General features: G+C 45.2%; 1 protein-coding gene and 1 gene segment (V, D, J or C); both read right to left on the bottom strand.

The window, feature by feature from the left end:
* Nucleotides 1–398: 398 nt before the first annotated feature.
* Nucleotides 399–1,365, bottom strand: LOC113223197. Its single transcript, XM_026452738.2, has 2 exons — nucleotides 1,135–1,365; nucleotides 399–1,045 (listed from the first exon to the last, which is right to left on the bottom strand). Exons 1-2 carry the CDS (start codon nucleotides 1,271–1,273, stop codon nucleotides 432–434), a joined length of 753 nt encoding a protein of 250 aa, XP_026308523.1. The 5' UTR covers nucleotides 1,274–1,365; the 3' UTR covers nucleotides 399–431.
* Nucleotides 1,366–7,976: 6,611 nt separating this feature from the next.
* On the bottom strand, nucleotides 7,977–8,831 carry LOC113223195. The segment is given in 2 exon segments: nucleotides 7,977–8,320; nucleotides 8,445–8,831. Coding segments are annotated over 2 exon segments (393 nt in total).
* Between the last annotated feature and the right edge of the window lie 10,977 nt (nucleotides 8,832–19,808).

Below are 19,808 nucleotides of genomic sequence, written 5' to 3'. Positions count from 1 at the left end.
GAGAAAGCCCAAGTGTGCTAAAGGTTAGTAACAGACATGATTCTATGAGAGCTTAGGAGAGGAAAGTTGATCTCAGCTGGGAGGGGGGGGATTGCTTCCCACAGGAGGGCTGATCATGCTGAGATCTGAAGCACAGGTAGGAGCTGGCCACTAGAGAAAGGAAAGCTCCAGCCCAGGGCAGAGAAAATGGCCTTTGAAGTCTCTGTGATGGGAAGGAAGGAGTCACAGAAGAGGGGTTCCCCTCATGGCTGAAGTAGAGAGGAGCGGGGAGGTGGGGGTGGAGAATGACTGCTGAGATGGGAAAGGTGGGCCACAGGAGGGTGGGGAGTGGGGGAAACCCTGGAGAGAGGAAGCAACATGGTCACCAGGGAGAGACAGGAGTCTAGATGGATCTGAAATGTAAATCCTGTTTCATCCTGGGAGCCTCAGACTCAGGATGATGAGTTGAAAAGTAGGAGCTGGGGGAGCCCTGGCCCAACCCCTAAAGGACAGCTTGGAGGATAGACCAGAGAGAGCAACAAAGGAGACATCTGAGGACCGGGGATCAGCCCAGGCCTGCCTGAGACTGCCTGCAGAGGCACCTGGCACAGAGCGAGGCTCATACTATCTGGGCCAGTTGGGGCCACTTGGAGTTCCAAGGTTCCTGTTCCAGAAAACTCTGCCCAGGTCATCCCTGAGTCTTGGGTTGGGGAGGAGGGCAGAGCCTCCCTGCTTTCATGTGCGGAGAGGAGACAGCCTTGTAACGCTGTGGAGTAACTGCTGGCACAGAAGTACACAGATGTCTGGGAGGGAGCAGCCGACTCCAGCCTGAGCAGGAAATACTCTGTGTTTATTCTGGAGACATTGTAGCCATTGGAGTCTTCTCCTTTGGTAGTGATACCAGCAGTAATTGAGTAATAAATCAGTCTCAGCCCCATGCCTGGGTCTTGTCGATACCAGTACATGTAGTCATGGTTCATATCCTGGGCACACTGCATGGTCATGCTCTGTCCTGTCTTCAGGACCTGGAATTTTGGGGTCTGAGTGACACCAGCATTCACTAGACCTGCAGAGAAGAACAAAGCTGATGCTGTAGCCCCAGTGGAAAGGGGCTGGGCCTTGAAATCCACACAAGGGTCCCTGCCCAGGACCCACCTGTCCACAGGAGAGAAAAGGCCACACAACACAGGAGGTCAATGCTCATGGCAGGTGCTACAGGACGGAGGGGTCTTCTGGTTCTGTGCATTGATGAAAGGGCAACAGGACTCTCAAGGGAGTCATTCTGAGATGTCATTCTCCCTGCCTGGGCCCCAGAGCCTTCTTGTCAGGAGAGACCACGCCCATTCCCCAGATGGTCAAATTCAAGATGAATGCACCAGTGAACAGCTGAGGATGAGAAGGACACATTTGTCTGAATTGAATCAAGTCTACAAGATTTTCATGACTTTTTGTGAACAGTTTGTAACTCAATGTCAATTTTATTTCTTCAATAATATAATAAATAGCCTGGTGTTAGTTACCTACATAGTGCTGTAGTCTAGAGTCTTAAGGAAACTCCTCATGTCTTCCTGGTGTTTTGGATTCCTGTGTTCCAAATACTCTTTCAAGTATCCTTTTCTAATTTGGTTAATTGACCATAATCCTGTTTAAAATCCTTTGTCTATATTGGTTTTCTCTGTTATCAAGTTTCCAAATCCCAGGGGCAGGCTCATCAACATTGGACAAGTTTTGCTCTGTTTCTTCTCAATTCACTGACAGATGGGACTCCTGACAAACCCAGCTGAGCACCTTCAGCTCCACCCAGGGCTCTTGCTTTCCTTGTCTGGGGTGAGACCACAGCAGACAGACCCACCTCACGCTGCTGACTGCCCTCTCTGTGTGGATGATGGTGACCACCCAATGCTGCCCATGATCTGTGGACACAAAGGTGGCCTGATGCATGAGGGACTTGGGGAGAGAGGGCCGACTTTAGGGTAAGGAAGAATGCTCTGTTTTTATGTGAGATGCCATCTTTCATAGGGAATATCCCTTCGTGCAGGATTACTGCCATTAATTTAGTAATAAATAAATTTTAGTAATAAAAAGGAGCTCTAATAACCTATCTCGTGATTCCTCCAGGGTTTCCCAAGTTTTCCCTGGGGGTTCTCCTTGTCTATTTTCTGAGCTCATCATCTTCTTCTAGACCCAGCCAACACCCTTCCCCCAGGTCCCTCTGTCTACTGAACCAAGCAGCAGGGATTGATTCCTTCTGGCTCCCCTCATTTCCATGGTTGCTTAATTATGGGTGGGGTGGTTTGGGATGGCACAGGGCAAAACAACATCAAGGGCATTATTCTTCCTAGGGCTCTGATTCACTCTCAGAACTATATGCTTCATGGTAGAACCTCATGGTACTTATCACATGTGGATCAACAACCCCCCATCCTCACCTCTCAGCTTACCACCAAGTCAGAGACTCTTTGAGTAGAAAAGGCCTTAGAAATAATCTTATTTCCATTTCCAGGTGTGCTTTGTAGGGTGAACTTGTTACTAACACAGCAATTTGTCCTTAATTTCCAAAGAAATCACTCCCTCAGGTGTGCATCTGTGCTGAGACCTAAAAAATCCATTAGGAGAAGGAGCAGGGTTGCATCACAGCTTCACAGCTTACAATTTGATATTACATGTCCTTTGTCTTGGACATCCTGCGGCCACTCTGCCATGCTCCCAACTGGCCCTCCCCACTGACTGTGCTTTCTTCTCTGCTGATTCAAAGAAAGTAAGATCCTCCTAATTTTAGAATGCAGGAACATTTACCAATTTCTGCCCCACGAGAGTCTCTCTTTGAACTCTGAGATATTTATTAAACAAACTCTGACTCCATTGGCCGTGCCATTTTTCGCTTCGCCACCAGTCTTCACAAGGTAAAGGAGACGTACTGATGTTTACTTAACCTTGAAAATAAATTATCCCACCTTCCAACTACTTACAAAGCAAAACTGGCTAAAATCAGATGAGATTCTAGTTAATATTGTTTTCCTCTACATTTCACATATAGGAAGTGACCACTTAGTTGGTTCTCCTCCCTCCCTCATTTTAACAACAGCCCCTCCCAGAGCTCCCTGGCCTAGTTTATCTACATCAGAGTCTCTGCTACATCTTGTGGTGGGAATAGTTTTATCAAAACTCAGATCTTCTGGTTCCAGGCCACTAATCACTTACCCACTCTAGTACCTCGCCACTGCCAACACCATGATGCATGTCCCTGTAGTGCTATAGGGTACACAGAGTCTCTTAACCCTGGTGTCTGATTTAAAGACAACCCCAGATGGTTCTAGACTTCCCCTCCCTCAAACTCCAGTGACCCATCTATCAAGTCCACATGGAAACAAGATGACTGCCCTCCATCTGGCTCCACCATTTATTAGCTCTGAGACCATGGGCAAGGCTATTCATTAACCTTCCTGGACTCTAGCCTCGTCTAGAATCATCTATAAAACAAGACTAACATTCCTCTCAATGCTTTACACACATGAACTGAGATACTGTGTAGCATCTTGTAGGTTTGATAACAGTCTATCCTTTTATCCCTTCCTGTCTCCTCATGCAGGAGAAACCAATGGAGCTCTTACACTGGCCCTGCTAGGACTATGAGTGATGGAAAAGCTGGAATCATCAGCTGAGTGCTGGGGTGAGGAGAACCTAGAAGCGTAAAGATGCCATTCAGTCACTTTAGAAAAGATCTGGCAGAATTTAGGAATCAGGCAACAGGGCACGAGTGTACCTGTCTGCCCTCATTATGCAATGTGAAGCAGCTAATAGAGCAAGTTAGATCTATATCAACCAATCTGGAACAATAAAGACCAAGGTATATTAACAGAAAAGAGTGTGCATGTGGCAGGTAAAGTGTACAGGTGAAACCATTTTCTGTAGGTGTACTTGGGTAGAAAGGTATGCATGAACACAGAAAAGAAGGGTGAAAAGCAGCAAACCAGAGTGTTCATATTGGTTACCAATGGAAGGTGGGATTGGATTCGAGAGCATTATTGACATTTTCATTATATATATTATTTAATTTGGTTATTAAAAAATCTTAACGACATGCAAGCTTTAAGTTTACACTTTTCATCAGGTGTCAGAATTTGTAGTGTCTAAACGGGCAAAGTACAGAAAACTTCTGTTTATGGAACTCCCTACAAAGGCCCATTTATTTTTTGTAATAAACTGAGGATAAAGTGTGCTTTGTAAAAACACACGAGCTCCTGGTAAACATAGCCAGTCTCTGACTGCTGAGAAGGGTGAGCATCGAGATCGACACATTTGATGGTGAGGTCGGTTTTTGCTGATTATGAACTAATAAGGCTTCTACCTCTGAAAGCCTGATCACCACGGGGAAATGGGGGATCTCACTCCTTGTTCTAGAACAGGTTTGAATAGCCCCCTGATTGGAAAAGGAAGAGAAATGAGCCCCCTCTAGTGCCTGCATTTCCAAACTCAGTGAGAGCTGGTTTCCAGTTATACATTGTTCAAGCTTTAGAAATGCTCCTTGTTTCTGATCCAAGTAGCAGTATTATTACAATGTCGATTGTAATGATATTCCAGCATTTATCAACAGCACACAGCTTTCTCAAATACAGCTTTAGTGAGTGGGTTGAAGAAAATGCTTTCCTTAGGGAAGATTTTCTGACTTTGGTCTGCAATTATTAAAAATAGCTAGTCTATTTTTGGTCTTTATTGCCTAAAGAGTTAAAACTGCATTTGTCTTTAAAGCATTAATGTAAATCATTCTGGCAAAACTGGGGCTTCGGTCTATCTGTGGGCCATCCTCAGTGATTGTATATTGGATTATTTCCACCCAGGATGACTCTCACGATTCCTCAGGGACTAACGCATAGCCCCGCTCTGTAAATGGAGCCTCTGCCTCGCAACCAGCCTTTCCTGACTGGTAAAGGCGGGGAACAAGCAAAGGTCTCTGCTCAGCGCCCTGCACCAAAATCAGGTGTAGGCTGGAGGAAGCTGGTGACCATGAGCTCTGTGTCTCTGGCATTGCCCACCAATTCATGTAAATGGACACCCATAATATGGCTCAGTGTATCAGGCACCGTGGCCTCAAAGCCACCCAAAGGGATATTTGTGCCTTAGGAAAACTCTCCCTAAGAGAATGGGGAAGCCACTTGTTTTCTTCTCCATCACCTTTTAATGCCAGTGTTTGACATTATGTTTCTGATCACTCTCTCAGAGTCATTAGGTGCCCTGTGTCTGGGAGACTCCCAAATCCAGGACACCTGTGAGGGACGGAGATTGAATGAGGAGACAAGCCAGGAGGGTGATGGGCAGGTAGGAAATTCAGTCATGTAGAAAGGCTTGGGATCCAGTGACTCATCCATGACAGGGATTTCTCATGTTTCCAGAACTCATTTGATCCTAGGAGATGAAAGGATAGAGTTTCCCATTTAATGTTTCCAGACATCTATGTGGGAACTCAGAGGGCCTTTCAATATCTGTTGTTTATTCTTTCAAGATTGGTCAGTGGCACCTGGAACCGCTGTTGGTACTGACAATAAAATGGGGAACAAAACATCCACAATTTGTAAAACAATGCATTTTACAGTCTAGAATGCAAGAGAAGTGTTAATTAAATAGTCACACAAAGTCAGGGAAAATGACTATGGTGCTAAATCTATGAATATTAATATATATTATAAGCTGTGAGCATTTACAATAAGGAGGTACAGCCTAGGAAAACTGTTGAAGGAGTGTCTCCCTAAGGATGGTGGTAGATAAACTGAGATCTGGAGAAAGAACAAAAAAGAAGAGACTTGTGTTGACACAGAGAATACAGCATGGAGTGGAAAGGCCTTTGGTGGGAGGAGCATGACACATGAGGAATGGTCTGAACTGAGGGATCTGTGGTTGACTTGGAGGTGAGGGTGCATAGGAAGGGAGAGGACAGCTGGGAGCAGACATCACGTGGAGGAGGCTGAGGACTGACATGAGCATGGTGTGGGGAAGATGGAGTTATGAAGGCCGACAGGGAAAGAACATAGACCTGTATTGTCAATGCTGCCTGCAAATATACAATTTCAAATGAACTTTCCTTTCTGAGAGCAACTGAGGAAGAGGACTTCTGAGGCCAGAGCCGTAGGAGGGGCCTGGAAGAGAGGATGCCTCTGCTCACATCACAGTGATGTGCGTTCCCTAGTCCAGCTGAAACTGGCCTGAGAGAGAAGCTCAGCACTGGGCAGAGTTTCCTATACACAGGGCTGCTCAGAAATCTGAGGGCCCCAGCCTGGTAGGTGTTGGGGAAACTCCTATGGGACAACGTCTTCACGAGATCATGATCTCGTGAAGACAAGGCCACCTATATCTTCCACTGAACTTTGTGTGCAGAGGAAGGTGGCTGTGGGGTGAAGCCTGGTGCAAGAGGGCACAGAGGTCTAGGAGAGGCTGACACCAAGGCCATATATTTCACTTTGAGAGAAAGTTACAGACCCTCAGGGATTTCTCTGTAGTGTGGGCTGGGACGGATCAGCTGTGCACCAGCTTCAGCTCCTATTAACTCCCACACATGTAGTCATGGATGGCAGTCTCAGGCATCTCCATGCCACTTCATGTCCTGCATTTGTTCTCTGGTACCTTGGGAACTGGTTGTCCCAGCTTCTGTGAAGTTTATGATAGAAGGAAGTTGAGTGTCCAAGGAGGGACGCCAATAATGTAGACCTGAGGTAAAGGCTTAAGCTAGGGTATCGTGAGCCAAGGAAAAGGCTTTGAAGGACTCATCTGCCCCCAGGAGGCAAAAGGGCACACCACTGAGCAGTCTGGTGGCCATGGCAGGGTCAGGGAAAAATGAGGAAATTGTGGAGAGGGTTTTCAGCTTGTGCGTTGTGGACATAATTCGTGGATGTCAGTAGAGTCAATTGATGATGCCGCTGCCCCAGCCAGCCAGTGACTCTGCACTCTGCCCGCTATTCCTCCCTCTACCTGCTGCAACCTTCAACCTACAGTATAGCCATAAACCGTCACCCATGTGGTCCCTGCTCCTGGCTGTCTTTCTTCTACAAGACAACAGACTGACAAGGTTCATGCTCATTTGCGCTTCACCTACCTCTCCACCGTCAGCTCAGGGTGTCCAATTTAAGGACAGGCTATTGTTTCTTCACAGAACGTATGTGCTTCCCTCCCATTTCTAGGTCTCTATCTTGTTTCTCACGTGAGATCTATTTCAGGTATATTTATTCTTAGTGGTGAAAATCCAAACTTAAATTTTAGTAGAATAAATTGAGAAAAATATCCTTAGATGTTTATATGAGAAAGCGGTTTTTGTCTACACAAAAACAAAATTGTGTTTAGTTTTTGTTGCATTAAACTCTTTCATCAAAAAACTCCATAAAAATGAAAATATAAGCTGCAGACTGGGGAAAGACAAAGGGAATGCATATAAATGACTGTTAAAAAGTGTGAAATTTAACATTCCTCAAAGTTGCTAATGAAGAGGCCGTATTAGCGACCCCTGAAGACAACTGAATCTCTACTGCCGCCCTGCTGGTCACTAGAGGACAGTGTGAGGCTCTGACTTACTGACCAGGATGCAGAAGGTGATGATGGAGCAGGGGAGTAGGTGGAAAATGTATGGACTAGTTTGTTTCCTACTTCTGATCCTTACAAGCCAGGAGACATGGGAAAATGACTCAATGTCCCTGAGCCTTCCATCCGTAAAGGAAAAATAAGAATGTTTGATATGCAAGATTGTTGAAAGGCTTTAAGCTATATAACAAATACAAAGAATCAATCGCACATCTAGGGCTCATTGGTCACTCTTGTCCTGAAGTTACCCAGGAAGTGACAAGCTGCAAGATGATGCAGCAGAGAAGTGGGCACTCTCACGGCACAGGAAACCTGGGCTCTGTTGGTTGGGAGAGCTCTGTGCTCAGTAGGACAGAAGACATGCCTTCCAAACAACTCAAAGCTTCCCTTGAGGGAGTGAAACCTGGGTGGGGCCTGGAGCTCTCAAATCAAAGCTAAGGCAGGAAGTTTATATACAGAATGTCAGTGACTTTGCCAGGCTGTGCCAATCTGCTGGCACAGAGATACAGGGCCGAGTCCCCCACCCCCAAGGTGTTCACATTCAGCTCAGAGCTATAGTTAGGGAACTGGAGACCCGAGAATCGATCAGGGAAGTTGCCTCTTTCTCTCTCTTCCTTCTCATAATACTCAAAGATAAGCTGGGGCCCCTGACCCGGGGCCTGTTGGTACCAGGACACAGTGTTGTGCCCAGAGATAGGAGAGCATCTCAGAGTCACTTGCTGTCCTCTCGTTTTGATCAGGTGTGTGGGACTTTGGGTGACTCCAGGCTCCACAGGGCCTGTGGGAAAAGCAGATGGAGAATGAGCTCAGGAGACAGCCTGGAGGCCCTCCCCAAGGTAAAGTGGAGGACACAGGGGTGGGAAAGCTGAGAATGGGGCTGCTGTCCAGTGCACAGGACTCACCTGCTCCCAGGAGACAAAGCAGCGCCCAGCAGAGGAGCCCAGGGCCCATGGCACAGTGGGGCAGGCAGCACTGCACCTGATGTAGGGCTTGGTCCTCCTGGGGAAGAGCTGAGTGAGTTCTGGGCCTTGATTTTTCTGATGGGAGGGGTATCCTGTGATGTCACTGTCCTGTGTCCTCCCAGTGCAGCCTTCCTTAGGTCTAGTGCTCCACGGACCCTGGACTCTACCTGTCCTGCAGAGCTGGAGGGATGGGTGAAGGCAGAAGCTTCTGCGATGACACAGTTGCTCCTCTGCCTACACTGCCCCAGGCTGCCCCATTGCCCTCTCACCCTCCTCTGACCTAGTGCTGCGGTGCTCCATGCTGGAGCTCACACACCTGCCCATCAGCGGAGAGTGAGGAGCCTGTGATTAAACCTCAGCTTCCAGCTCTTCCTGGCTGTCCTCACAACATCTTTCTGATGCTAGATTCACACCAGCGTTTCTTATTATATTTTCCGGTCCCAGACAACATTCCCAGCCCCTTTCGTCAGTGGCCAGTGGTGCAGAGTCCCCAAGATTTAGTCTGTCTGATCAGATTCAAAGCAGACCTGGGTTATCTGTAAATTATTTAAGAGTACAGATTTCCCAGAAATAATTATAGGACTTTAACAGCTTACAGCATAGAGTTTGGCATATGGGAGACAGGACAGCAGAGGGAGGTAGGGTCACCATCTGTGCTGGTTTGCAAAATCTATTCCCATGGCTTCCTTCTTGCTGGGTTAAATTTCCTGGTGGCTAAAAGTAGTCACACAGTAGCCTGAATGCTTTGCCACTTAGACATTTCTTTCATTAGATATACTAGCAAATGGCTCATAATTTTTATATTCCATAAAGTTCTAAAACAGGACACAGCTTTGCCAAGGTTTTTGCTACTTATAACAAGGATGGCATTTGCTTCAATTTCTGATACCTTGTTCCTCATTTACCCCTGAGCCTTCACCAGAAGTGCCCTTTATGCTCTGTTTTCAGGAATCTTGGCTTTTGCTATTCTGCTCCTCCCAGTTCTTTCAACCTCTATCCATTAGCCACTTCCCATTAACCAAAGCTGCTTCTACATTTTCAGAAATTATACCAACAGCCTCACTCTCGGTACCATATTTTCTTTCAATTTCTTTCCTACTGCTATAGAGAAACACCATGGACTAGGCAATTTACGAAGACAAGAAGTTTATTTGGCTTTATAGATCTGGAGACTGGGAAGTCCAAGATAAAAGGGCCATAACTGATGAGGGCCTCCTGCTGTTATCCAAGGCAGAAGGAAGGGAAAGCAAGCACCCAAGTCAGAGAAAACGGCTGAATTCATCCTTTTTATCAGAAGACCATTCCCAAGACAACTAATTCACTCCCACAATAAGGGCATTGATCTCTTTCTGAGGGCAGATCCCTCCTGACCTAGTCATAGCTGTCATAATCCCAATACCATTACACTGACAAGTTTCAACATGAGCTTTTGTGAGGACACACAAGCATAGCACACACATCTACACTAAGATTCATTATTTCCACTCTTAAGTCTCTCTCTCTCTCTCTCTCTCTATATATATATATATATATATATGAAAAAAAAAAAGAATGCATATGCCCACAGGAAAGAATCCCACAATATGTTCACAACAACTTTATTCCTCATAGTTGAAGACAGGAGTAACTTGGATATCCATCAACAAAGAATGGATAAACAAGTTGTGGTATATTTACGCAATGGAATATTAGTCTTCAGAAAGAATGACCTACTGATACAACAATATGAATACACTTCAGAAATACTAATTTTGGAGAAAAACAACTCAATAAAAATATGATTCCATTATATGAAGCTCAAGAATAGACAAAGCTACTCAATAGTGATAAAAATAGAAAAGTTTTTATCCCTAAGACAGAAATTGATTGGAAAAGAGCATGAGGACACTTTCTTGAGTGATGGAAATTTTTTTTTTAATAATCATTTCAGTTACTGTTGCACTGGCGTATACATTTGTTAAAATGTATGAGGATGTCCTTGTATTAATATTTGTGTTTTACTCTCTATTAATTATACCTTAATAAAAAGTATTACTAAAAATTAAACAGCTAAATTGCATAAAAGGTGGGAGTCATATACAAATGTATGCTTGTATTCTGCACAGCCCAATTTAAAAATGAATCACACAAAAACAAGAAAAGACAGGAACACACCTATCTGTGTAAGATATGGAGAATGTGAGAAGTGCTCAGTGACTGAAATAGGCAACATTGAAATTTGGCAACAAAATAAGTTCAAGTGATGAGTGGGCTGAAAACCAAGTGAGGATCAATATCAAGGAAAGCTGTAGACAAACAAAAACTTTCTAAAAATATCTTCATATGCTCTTGAAATCACTCGGAGAAACTTGAGCTGCTATACGTTTCATAACTTGGGAAAGTGGGCATTCATCAGTCTCACAATTGAGCCTTTCCTTTAGTTTTGGCTTTCAACAGATTGGTCAATTGATGAACTGATTTTTTTGCCCAGCAAGTAACCTGCTCACCTCTTTGCGAGTGAGATCCTGGGTGACCCGGCACTCCCCCTTTGGCAGCCTCACAGAGGGGAGTTGGGCACAGCACAGACACACGGGGTTCTGTCCACAGGGGGTTGGACTCCCTGTGAAGCTCAGCTATGGACCTCCCAGTCCTGCAGTTAACGGATCCCAACTAAAGAAACCTTACCTCTAGGTGTCCGCTTTACCTGTAAGTGCTAAAGAGAATTACAGGCTGGAGAAAAATAAAATGTTTGCTCAATATTATTCTGTAATATTTTACAAGAAAATCAATTGAGAAATTCATGCATTTTCATCCAAGGCAACATCATGAGGATAATAGCTGAATTCCTTCCTTAATCTACCCTGAGAAGACGCAAACACTGCTCTATGCCCACAAATACTTTAGTAGAGATTTATTTATAGTCTATTTTCGATAATTCTACTAGTCAATTATCTTCAGGTCTAACGGCACAGTTTGATGCATCTAACATTTTCCTTCAGTAGTCTGTTTACCTAGGTGTTTTAGAACTTGTTCTCAATATTTTTTGTCCTCCGGAGAACACATACTTGGTGTCCAATGGATTCTCAGCCAAGGTGATGTTATCAGTACAACTTATAAACTTGCAGAATCCCAGATCACTCACACACGTTAAAGTTGTTGCCTGGTGAGACCTGCAGGGAAGAGGAGGTGCAGCAGAGATGCACTGGGCTCAGGGCACAGCCTGCCCCTAGCTTTCCAATGTTCCTCTGAGACATTTGCTCCCCTGCACCTGCCACTGATACCAAGGCTGCCCAGCAAAAATTCTTCAACTTTATTTGTCATTAAAGATTAGAGGGACTTCCCGCCTCTTGCACAGCTGTAGTTAGCCTAGCAATAACTGAAAACTGCTGCAGCATCTGCATAATATTAGATCCAAGCCCTAATTTTTCTAAACCCTTTCCCTCCTGGACTGCTCTCCCAGACTCCCCAGAGCCCTTTCGATCTCAGCGGACCACCGTGCCACCTTGTGGTCAATAAGTGAAGTTTCATCATTGTTTATTCTGCAATGGCCCAAGGAATGCTGGGAAGTGTCTGTAGCGTGAGCTACCAGAATATTCCAGAAGTGCCATCCCGCAGGTGTTATGAGCAGCTTCCCTCAATCATCATACCAACACTAGTTCTAACCCTGATTATTGCTTTCAGTTACCAGTCTTAATATCCCACCTTCATTCTGAATAACTCTTATCACGTAGCTCCAGTTATAGTCTAATTTTTTCTCCCTTAAAACTACCATCTAATGAAAGAGGAACAGAATGAGAAGAATGAAGGGAAATAATACTTGGTTTTAAATAGTAAGAAAACACAGACGTTGAGGTATAAAGAGATTATTTAATCTGAACCACTAAAGATATACGAAAATATCATCCACAAATGACAATGTTACCCCAAAAGTATAGATCAGCAAAAGATGAAGTCAAATGTCTATTAATAAAAAATAAAATTGAAATATATAAAATGAGACCTCTTACAAGGCAATAAGCAATGGTGGAGGAAGAAGTACCTGATGCAGAAAATAAGGATGGATATAGCTAAGACTAGCAAAGTGGCTGCTACAGGAAATGATCACTATGTACAATGCATATCCATTGATCTGAGCACCAAACAGGGAAGAGATGATTCTGGAAGAGGCAGAGGAGCAGCGGGAGATGAGGACTCTCTGGTGCTGAATAGCATCATGAGGAAGCAAATCAGCCTGGGGTCTGTGGATTAGATGACTTTGCTTTCTCCTGTCTCCTGTGCCAGCTGAACTGGGCCATTTTCCTCTCCAAGGATTTGTTCCTGCACCCTGAGTTAGATGCCCCTGGAACTTGTTCCTCCTCAGCTTCCCATGGATGAAGTCCCACTCCCTCCTTGTTGAGCACAGTCTGAAGGAGAGGTCGTGTCTCCCTCCCCTTCAATCCCACAGTACTGGGGATTGGCACAGACCTTGCAATTGGCATTGACCTCTCATGGCATGTTCACATGCCTCCTAACTGTGCCTTTTCATTTCCACTAGACTGAAAGTTAGCTGTGGGCAATGAAAAGTAACACCTTTATCATAGGATGCACGTGACTGCTCTCAAAATTATTGCTGTTTCTTTCACTGCCTTGGGTTATAGCTGAACAGGAAAAATAGGCACAATTTCTTAATGTGACTTAACCAAAAAAAACCTTCCCAAGTGCCAAAAACAATATAACTATCAAGGAATTGCTCTCCTCATTGGTGAGATGGCTAAATAAAACAAACAAACAAAACAACAAAGAAAATATTGTCAAATGCTTCAGTGGAGACCCAGAATTCCAGTCCCTCTTATAGAAACATTATTGTACGGCCTCCCTCTAACTAAGAGACAGGCAGAGCCATTCCTGTGCCCTGCACCTGGCAGGAAAGCCCTGCTGGAGCCTGTGGGGAGCTGGCAAGGATGAGCCTTGGTGATTCCACCCCCAGAGCAGAGATTCTCAGGGAACTCTGGACAACTTCCAGGGACTAAGATGGAGAATGGCCATACTCAGTCTTGGAGTGGAGAATACTTAGGGTGTGATCCTTCTCACCTCTCAGCCTAAAGTAAAACCAGAGTCATTCCTGACGTGTGGAAGTGCTTAGTTTCCAAAGCAAAATAGTCCTTGTTACAGGGTCTGTCGGTGACACAGAAGAATAGTGGGGCTATACGTGGTTCACAACCCAGAGTTGCTGCTTGGCCATCTCTGTTCCCAATGACTCCAGCATCTAAATATTCCATGTGAGGAAAGATAATTTGTAAATAATGAACAGGTTCAGTGATACCTTTAGTTACACTCAAAATAGTTGTCATGCTCCAGACTGCCATGCTTGAAGGAGACAAAGAATTACGGAGCAAGAGAATTTGGAGGTTGAATAAAAATAGGCATAATTGAGGCCCCAGAAGATGATGGATTCTCAGAGCAAGAGTAGTTAGGAGGAAAATTCTGAGTCCTTTTGGCCCCAAAAGACATGGCATAACAGGGACATCAGAAAATACTCCAGTGATGTGCTGCTAAACTGGGTGTCTGTGAAGGTGGGGGCATGGCTGGTAGCATTTCCTAATTTCTGTTTTGCCAGCATCCCCACCATGGCAGACTTCAAGCTCCCATCATGGCTTCACTCAATAGGGAGCTGCGACAATTATTTCTATTTGGTTCTTCTGAGTCACAGAAGCTGACTCTAGCACATCCCTAGACTCAAGAGCAAAGCTTTCAAAGTTCTTCAATGCTTCCTACTCAACACACTAAAAATGTGGCCACAGCAACTATAGCAAACCTCCTTATTTTCATGATAGGATCAGAGTGTGTGATCCAGGGTCTTGGAATGGGCAAAGGGACGTTTGTGCAGAGAAAGGATTTCTGAGTCCTCTCAAGCTGCCGAGATCACAGAGCAAAGAGTTATGATGGTTGGTTGGGATCTGCTAGCCTTTGACTTGAAATAATTGCAATGAAATGTTTTTCCTGCTTAACTTAAGAAAACAGAATGATTTCAATAAAGCAGAAACCCTATTCCTTCCTATTTGTTCATTAGTAACGTCTGCCGCTTGCTCCTCTTGCATGTTCATTCTCAGTATAAATTGGAAGCCCTGTTCGCTTTTATTACATGTTCTTGCACCACCGTTTACAACTGTGTACTGTGTTCTGTTCAGCCTCAGTGTCAGAGCTTGTCCACTGTTAGAGCAGCTGTCTCAGGAGTCACATGGAGGAAAGTGGCAGCAGTTAGAGAGAAGGTCTAGGAAGACAGGGAATTCCCATCTGTGCCCTGGCCTTACTCAGTCGCAAGAGACACAAGGCATCTGAGCGAGGAGCGATTTCATGACCGCACAAGAAAAAAAACGGGTCCAGAGCAACACCCCACCCGTGACCATCATTCTCTGGGGAAAGGAATTTGGTGTCTCTACCACTACAATTTCTGATCAGTGAATTTGGAAGGACTATGATGCCCCTCATAGCTATGAAAGACTCAGGCACCTCTATCATGGCTGTATCTGGGACACTGAGTCCCAGACTTGGAGAAGTGTTCTGACACTGAGGACTCTCAGAAACCCATAATTCATAATCATATCAGCTCAGACTAGTGCGTTTGATTTCATAGATACAAACTGCAGCATCACCCACAGACAGGTGGAAGATTCTATTGCAATATAATCATTGTACTTCTATTTATAGCAGGTACTAAATAATGATACATAATGTGAAAAATAAAATAAAAAGGAATAGATTCAATATTGTAAATAAAACATTTCTTGAGTTAAAGACCTTAGGAAAATTATTTCAAATCAATTGAGTTGCACAACAATGAAAACACTCAGAGTCTAAAAATCATATTTCCTAAGCGAATCAAGGTGAACTCACAGCAGTGGTAAATGCATGCTTCTGTCTATCAGGACAGCAGCAATGGCAAATTGAAACAAAATAAAGGATACTTGTGGCTTAAGGTAGACAGAAGAAATGATGTCCTCTTGTTATCGTGATTGCATTTATCAAGTAAGGACCACAAAAGTTGCACAGACCTTTACTTCAAACAGGAAGAGAGGTTTGATATGTTGTTGCAGAAACTTCCAAGGTGACAGAGATAGAAGAGGCTTCAGAAGAAAGATGTTCCTGGTGATGGAGCCTCAGACCTTCTAGATGCCCCAACATATGCAGAAGAGGCATGTTTCCTGCCCTTGACAACCTCACGGATATGGGCAGCACAGCAGCCTCCAAGACCTATAGAAGGTGCATGTCCGCCCTGAAGGCCAAGGCTAAGACCATATATGCCCTAAAGGCCAAGGGTAAGACACCCACTCCTTGCTTGGAGCAGTGAGCTGGCTCTGAGGACTCCTAGAGTGCAGTGGGCTATGATTGTTTTCACCACATACATTTGTATTCACTGTGTTTCAGGAATGAAGCTGTGGTCTGTTGCTACCCAAAGGACAGCCGATGTCCAAATCTACTTCTTTCCCATGAAAAGTGAGGATCAAAGAGAGGCCTCTATTAAGGGTCTCTGGGAGCTGCAAGGAGAGAGAAGGATGAGGTTTGTGAACAGGAAGGAGGTATCTGTGCCACACTGCAGCTAAGCTGCTGGCACAGAGATATACGGTTGAGTCCCCCTGCTGTGTAGGCAGGATCTTCAGAGTGGAGACAGATTCCTCAGGCCTCTCTGCAGAGAACCAATCACTGGGCAGCCCTGATTTGTCTGGTGGAGCTTCGTAATTGAAGAAAGTCAGAATCTCTGGGCCCTGCCCCAGGGCCTTTGATATCAATAAAGGGTTGCATGACCCGAAATTGGATCACACCTGAGAGCTACATCCTGGCCCCTACATCCTGTCCCCTCTCTGTGACTTTGTACCTTGGGAACTGGGAGACTCCAGCGTCTGTGTGATCTGTGGAAATAGAATCTGGCAACAGAATAAGGAAAACATTTGTAGTCATCACACACACACACACATACACACACACCCCTACATGCAGAAAAAAAAATGCAACTCCTTGGTGTTCTGAGGACTCACCTGTCCCTAGGAAACCCAGGACCACCCAGCAAAGGAGCCTGGTGCCCATGGCAGGGTGAGGCCAGGATGGGGGCGTTACCAGATCAGTGTCACTGTGACCAGGAGCAGAGGATGGAGGACGTCCTTGTCTCCACAGGGCAGTTCCCACAGTGACATCACTTCCTCTCTCAATCCCCAGGATGTCAGGGTCACAGCATTTATACTAGAACACACTTGGGTGAGGCTTTAAATATTTATAAGCTCTGTTTTAACATTGATGCATGGCTCATCACCTTGGGCTCCAGAGCTGTCTGTACCCTGATGCCTCACACTGCATCTCTGAGTTCATCTTCTCATCCTACAGCCTCTCCTCTGTCTGCTGGGCATGTCCTGTAGGATGCGCCAACAGTGCCCCTAACATAGGGCACAAAGGGGTAAGCTCATTGTCTTTCCTACAAGTCAGGGTCCCCTCTGCCATCCCCATTCATGTCCCAGCCTCCTCCATTCCCCCAGTCACATGTGTGCAACGGGACTGTTCCATCGCATGGGTTCCCTCAAGAACTGCCCTCAAGCCTTACTTCTGGGATCACTTCCCACCTTTGTTAACTGTAACTCAGAAAAGATACCCATAGAAAATCATCTCAGGCATAGAGTGACTTACTAACGCTCATCTATTCCATGCCCTGGACTGGTTAACAGGGAACTTCCATATGAAAAACATTAGGATCTTGGCTCACAGCAACCTCCACCTCCCAGGTTCAAGCGATTCTCCTGGCTCAGCCTCCCAAGTAGCTGTGACTATAGGTGCCCGCCACCACACCTGGCTAATGTTTTTGTATTTTTAGTAGAGACAGGGTTTCACCCTATTGGCCAGGCTAGTCTCAAACTCCTGACCTTGTGATCAGCCCGCCTCGGCCTCCCAAAGTGCTGCGATTGCAGGCAAGAGCCACTGCACCCGGTCTGACTTCACATTCTTTCAAATTTAAAAGCATAACTTATTTCAAATTGGAAATTCCCATACAAACTGACAAATGAGCTTGAAGAAGCAAATGCTCTTATGCTTGCTCAATGGGAGAATACTAGTCTATAAACCCATAGAAAACTATCTTGGGCATAGTGCGACTTACTAACGCCCATCTATTGTGTGCCCAGGACACTGGGAACTTCCATATATAAAACAGCAGGACCTAAATTTCTAGCATCAAAGATTTGTTTTACCATTGCCCAATTTAAGACACTGATGGAACACAAGTACACAGTTTACTGTTTGGGTCCAACTTACACAAAGTAAAATGAATATTCTTTACTCTGAAATCATATGTTCTCCTTTGAGTAAATTAAAAGGTGACATAAATCATGAATTAAGCCTACTGGGCTAGACTGGGCCAAGAGAAGACAGAACTTTGTTCTGGAAAGGCAAAGTTACAAATGCATGAAGCACATTTCTGACACTGCAGAGTCCAAAGGGAGACCAGAGCACTTGCTTTGGTTATAAAAGAACTGAGTCCAAGAAGGCAGCAAGAAGTGAGATTCCTTCCCATTGTCTCCACAGGTCACTGCACTCTGCCCAGCAGTCTGATGTCCATGAAATTCCATCAGGAGGGAAGCTCAGGAAAGAGATAGAAGAAGGAGGCAGAACCCTGACTATAGGTGGAGGGAGACGTTAGGCACAGGATTAAAGAAAAGTTAGTAGCCAGTGTCTGGAACATCTACATACAAATTGTGTCCACATTCACCTGGGTAGCACAGGTGTCCCCCGGAGAGGAGTCCAGGGACTGTGGAAGATTGAAACAGTTGTATGACCAGATACCTTAATCTGGGAAAATCCATCCTGTGCTGGATTGCGTTAAATCAACTTCGCAAAGACAAGATAAGAATGCCATTTCTCTTACCATTTTGGGTTAGAGATGGTCAAAGATACATTAGGTAAAATTTGTTAGATAGAGGTAAAACAGTCACTATTACACCAGGCAGGTCATTATGGTCAGACAGTGAGAGACAGTGACCAGCAAATACAGAGGCATCCAACAGACCTAGGAAGACCTGTTCCTTCTGTACCCTGTGTTCAGTTCATCTTCCCAAGTGCTGGCCAACAGCAGCCAGGCTGCCCCAGTGTTTGGCAGTGCACCTGCAGGGGTGGCCGCCATAGAGACAGAACAGCTTCCCCAGAAGTAGGTTTCCGTGGCCTTTTCCTGTGCTCCTGGCTCAAGGTCCCACTTGCATGGCCTGGCATACTCTGATCCTCCCGTGTCCCTGCCACTCCAGCCTGTCCTGCCCAGATATCCAGGATCCCTGGTTACTGACTGGCTCCCTCACCTTCTTATTTCTCTCCTCCAGACCCTCTTTTCCTCAGCTCCTGCCACATATGCATATCATGTAATTCTGATCATAAATCCATTACAATGTCAAATTTGTAGTGGCACTTTTTATTTATGCAAACCTAATGGAGATTTTCTTATCAGAAGTGATTTCAAGGAACAACCTTTAAGCATAGAATTCTAGAAGTGGATCTCTGATCTGTCTGGATTTGTTGTGGGAAAGGACCCTGAAGGAGAGCACAGACACCTGGAGGAGGTCAGGTGCTGCAGCCACAAGAGGAAGCCTTGACCCAGGTATGGTCGCCATGATAGTGATTCCCCATCAATTTCCAAGACCAACCTGGGCCCAGCAATCAAAGGGGTGGGCTTTCTTATACTTAATGCTAGATCTCTGCCAGGTTACAGTAGATGTAATGTGTTCCTACCATTGTTTTGTCCACCCACTCATCATTCACTCGGCCTCTCATTCACTCATCCATTCTCTATGAAATGAGTTTCCCCACATGCCAGGCACTGATGTTGGTAAATGCAGCAGGCACAGACTTAGCTCTCATGGGCTTAAAAATTGGGTGGAGAAGCTAGGTGTGGTGACTTATGCCTGTATCCTAGCACCTTGAGAGGCTGAGATAGGCAGATCATGGGGCCGGGAGATGGAGACCATCCTCTCCAACATGGTGAATCTGATCGCTACAAAAAACACAAAAACGAATTAGCTGATTGTGGTGGTGCACAGCTGTAATCCCAGCTACTTGGGAGGCTGAGGCACGAGAATTGCTAGAACCAGAGTCGGAGGTTGCCGTGAGCCAATCATGCCACTGCACTCCAGCCTGACGACAGAGTGAGACTGTGTCTCAGAAAGAAAAAAAAAGAAAAAAAAATGGGTGGAGCACAAAAATAATCAGACAAGTATCTGAGAAAGCCCAGTGGTGCTAAAGGTTACTAACAGACGTCTGATTCTATGAGAGCTTAGGAGAGGAAAGTTGATCTCAGCTGGGAGGGGAGGGAGTGCTTCCCGC

Source organism: Piliocolobus tephrosceles, unplaced genomic scaffold (genome assembly GCF_002776525.5).
Source record: "Piliocolobus tephrosceles isolate RC106 unplaced genomic scaffold, ASM277652v3 unscaffolded_39782, whole genome shotgun sequence".
Classification (NCBI taxonomy): domain Eukaryota; kingdom Metazoa; phylum Chordata; class Mammalia; order Primates; family Cercopithecidae; genus Piliocolobus; species Piliocolobus tephrosceles.
Note: the sequence above shows the minus strand (reverse complement) of the source record. Positions and strands in the feature narration are given on the sequence as shown.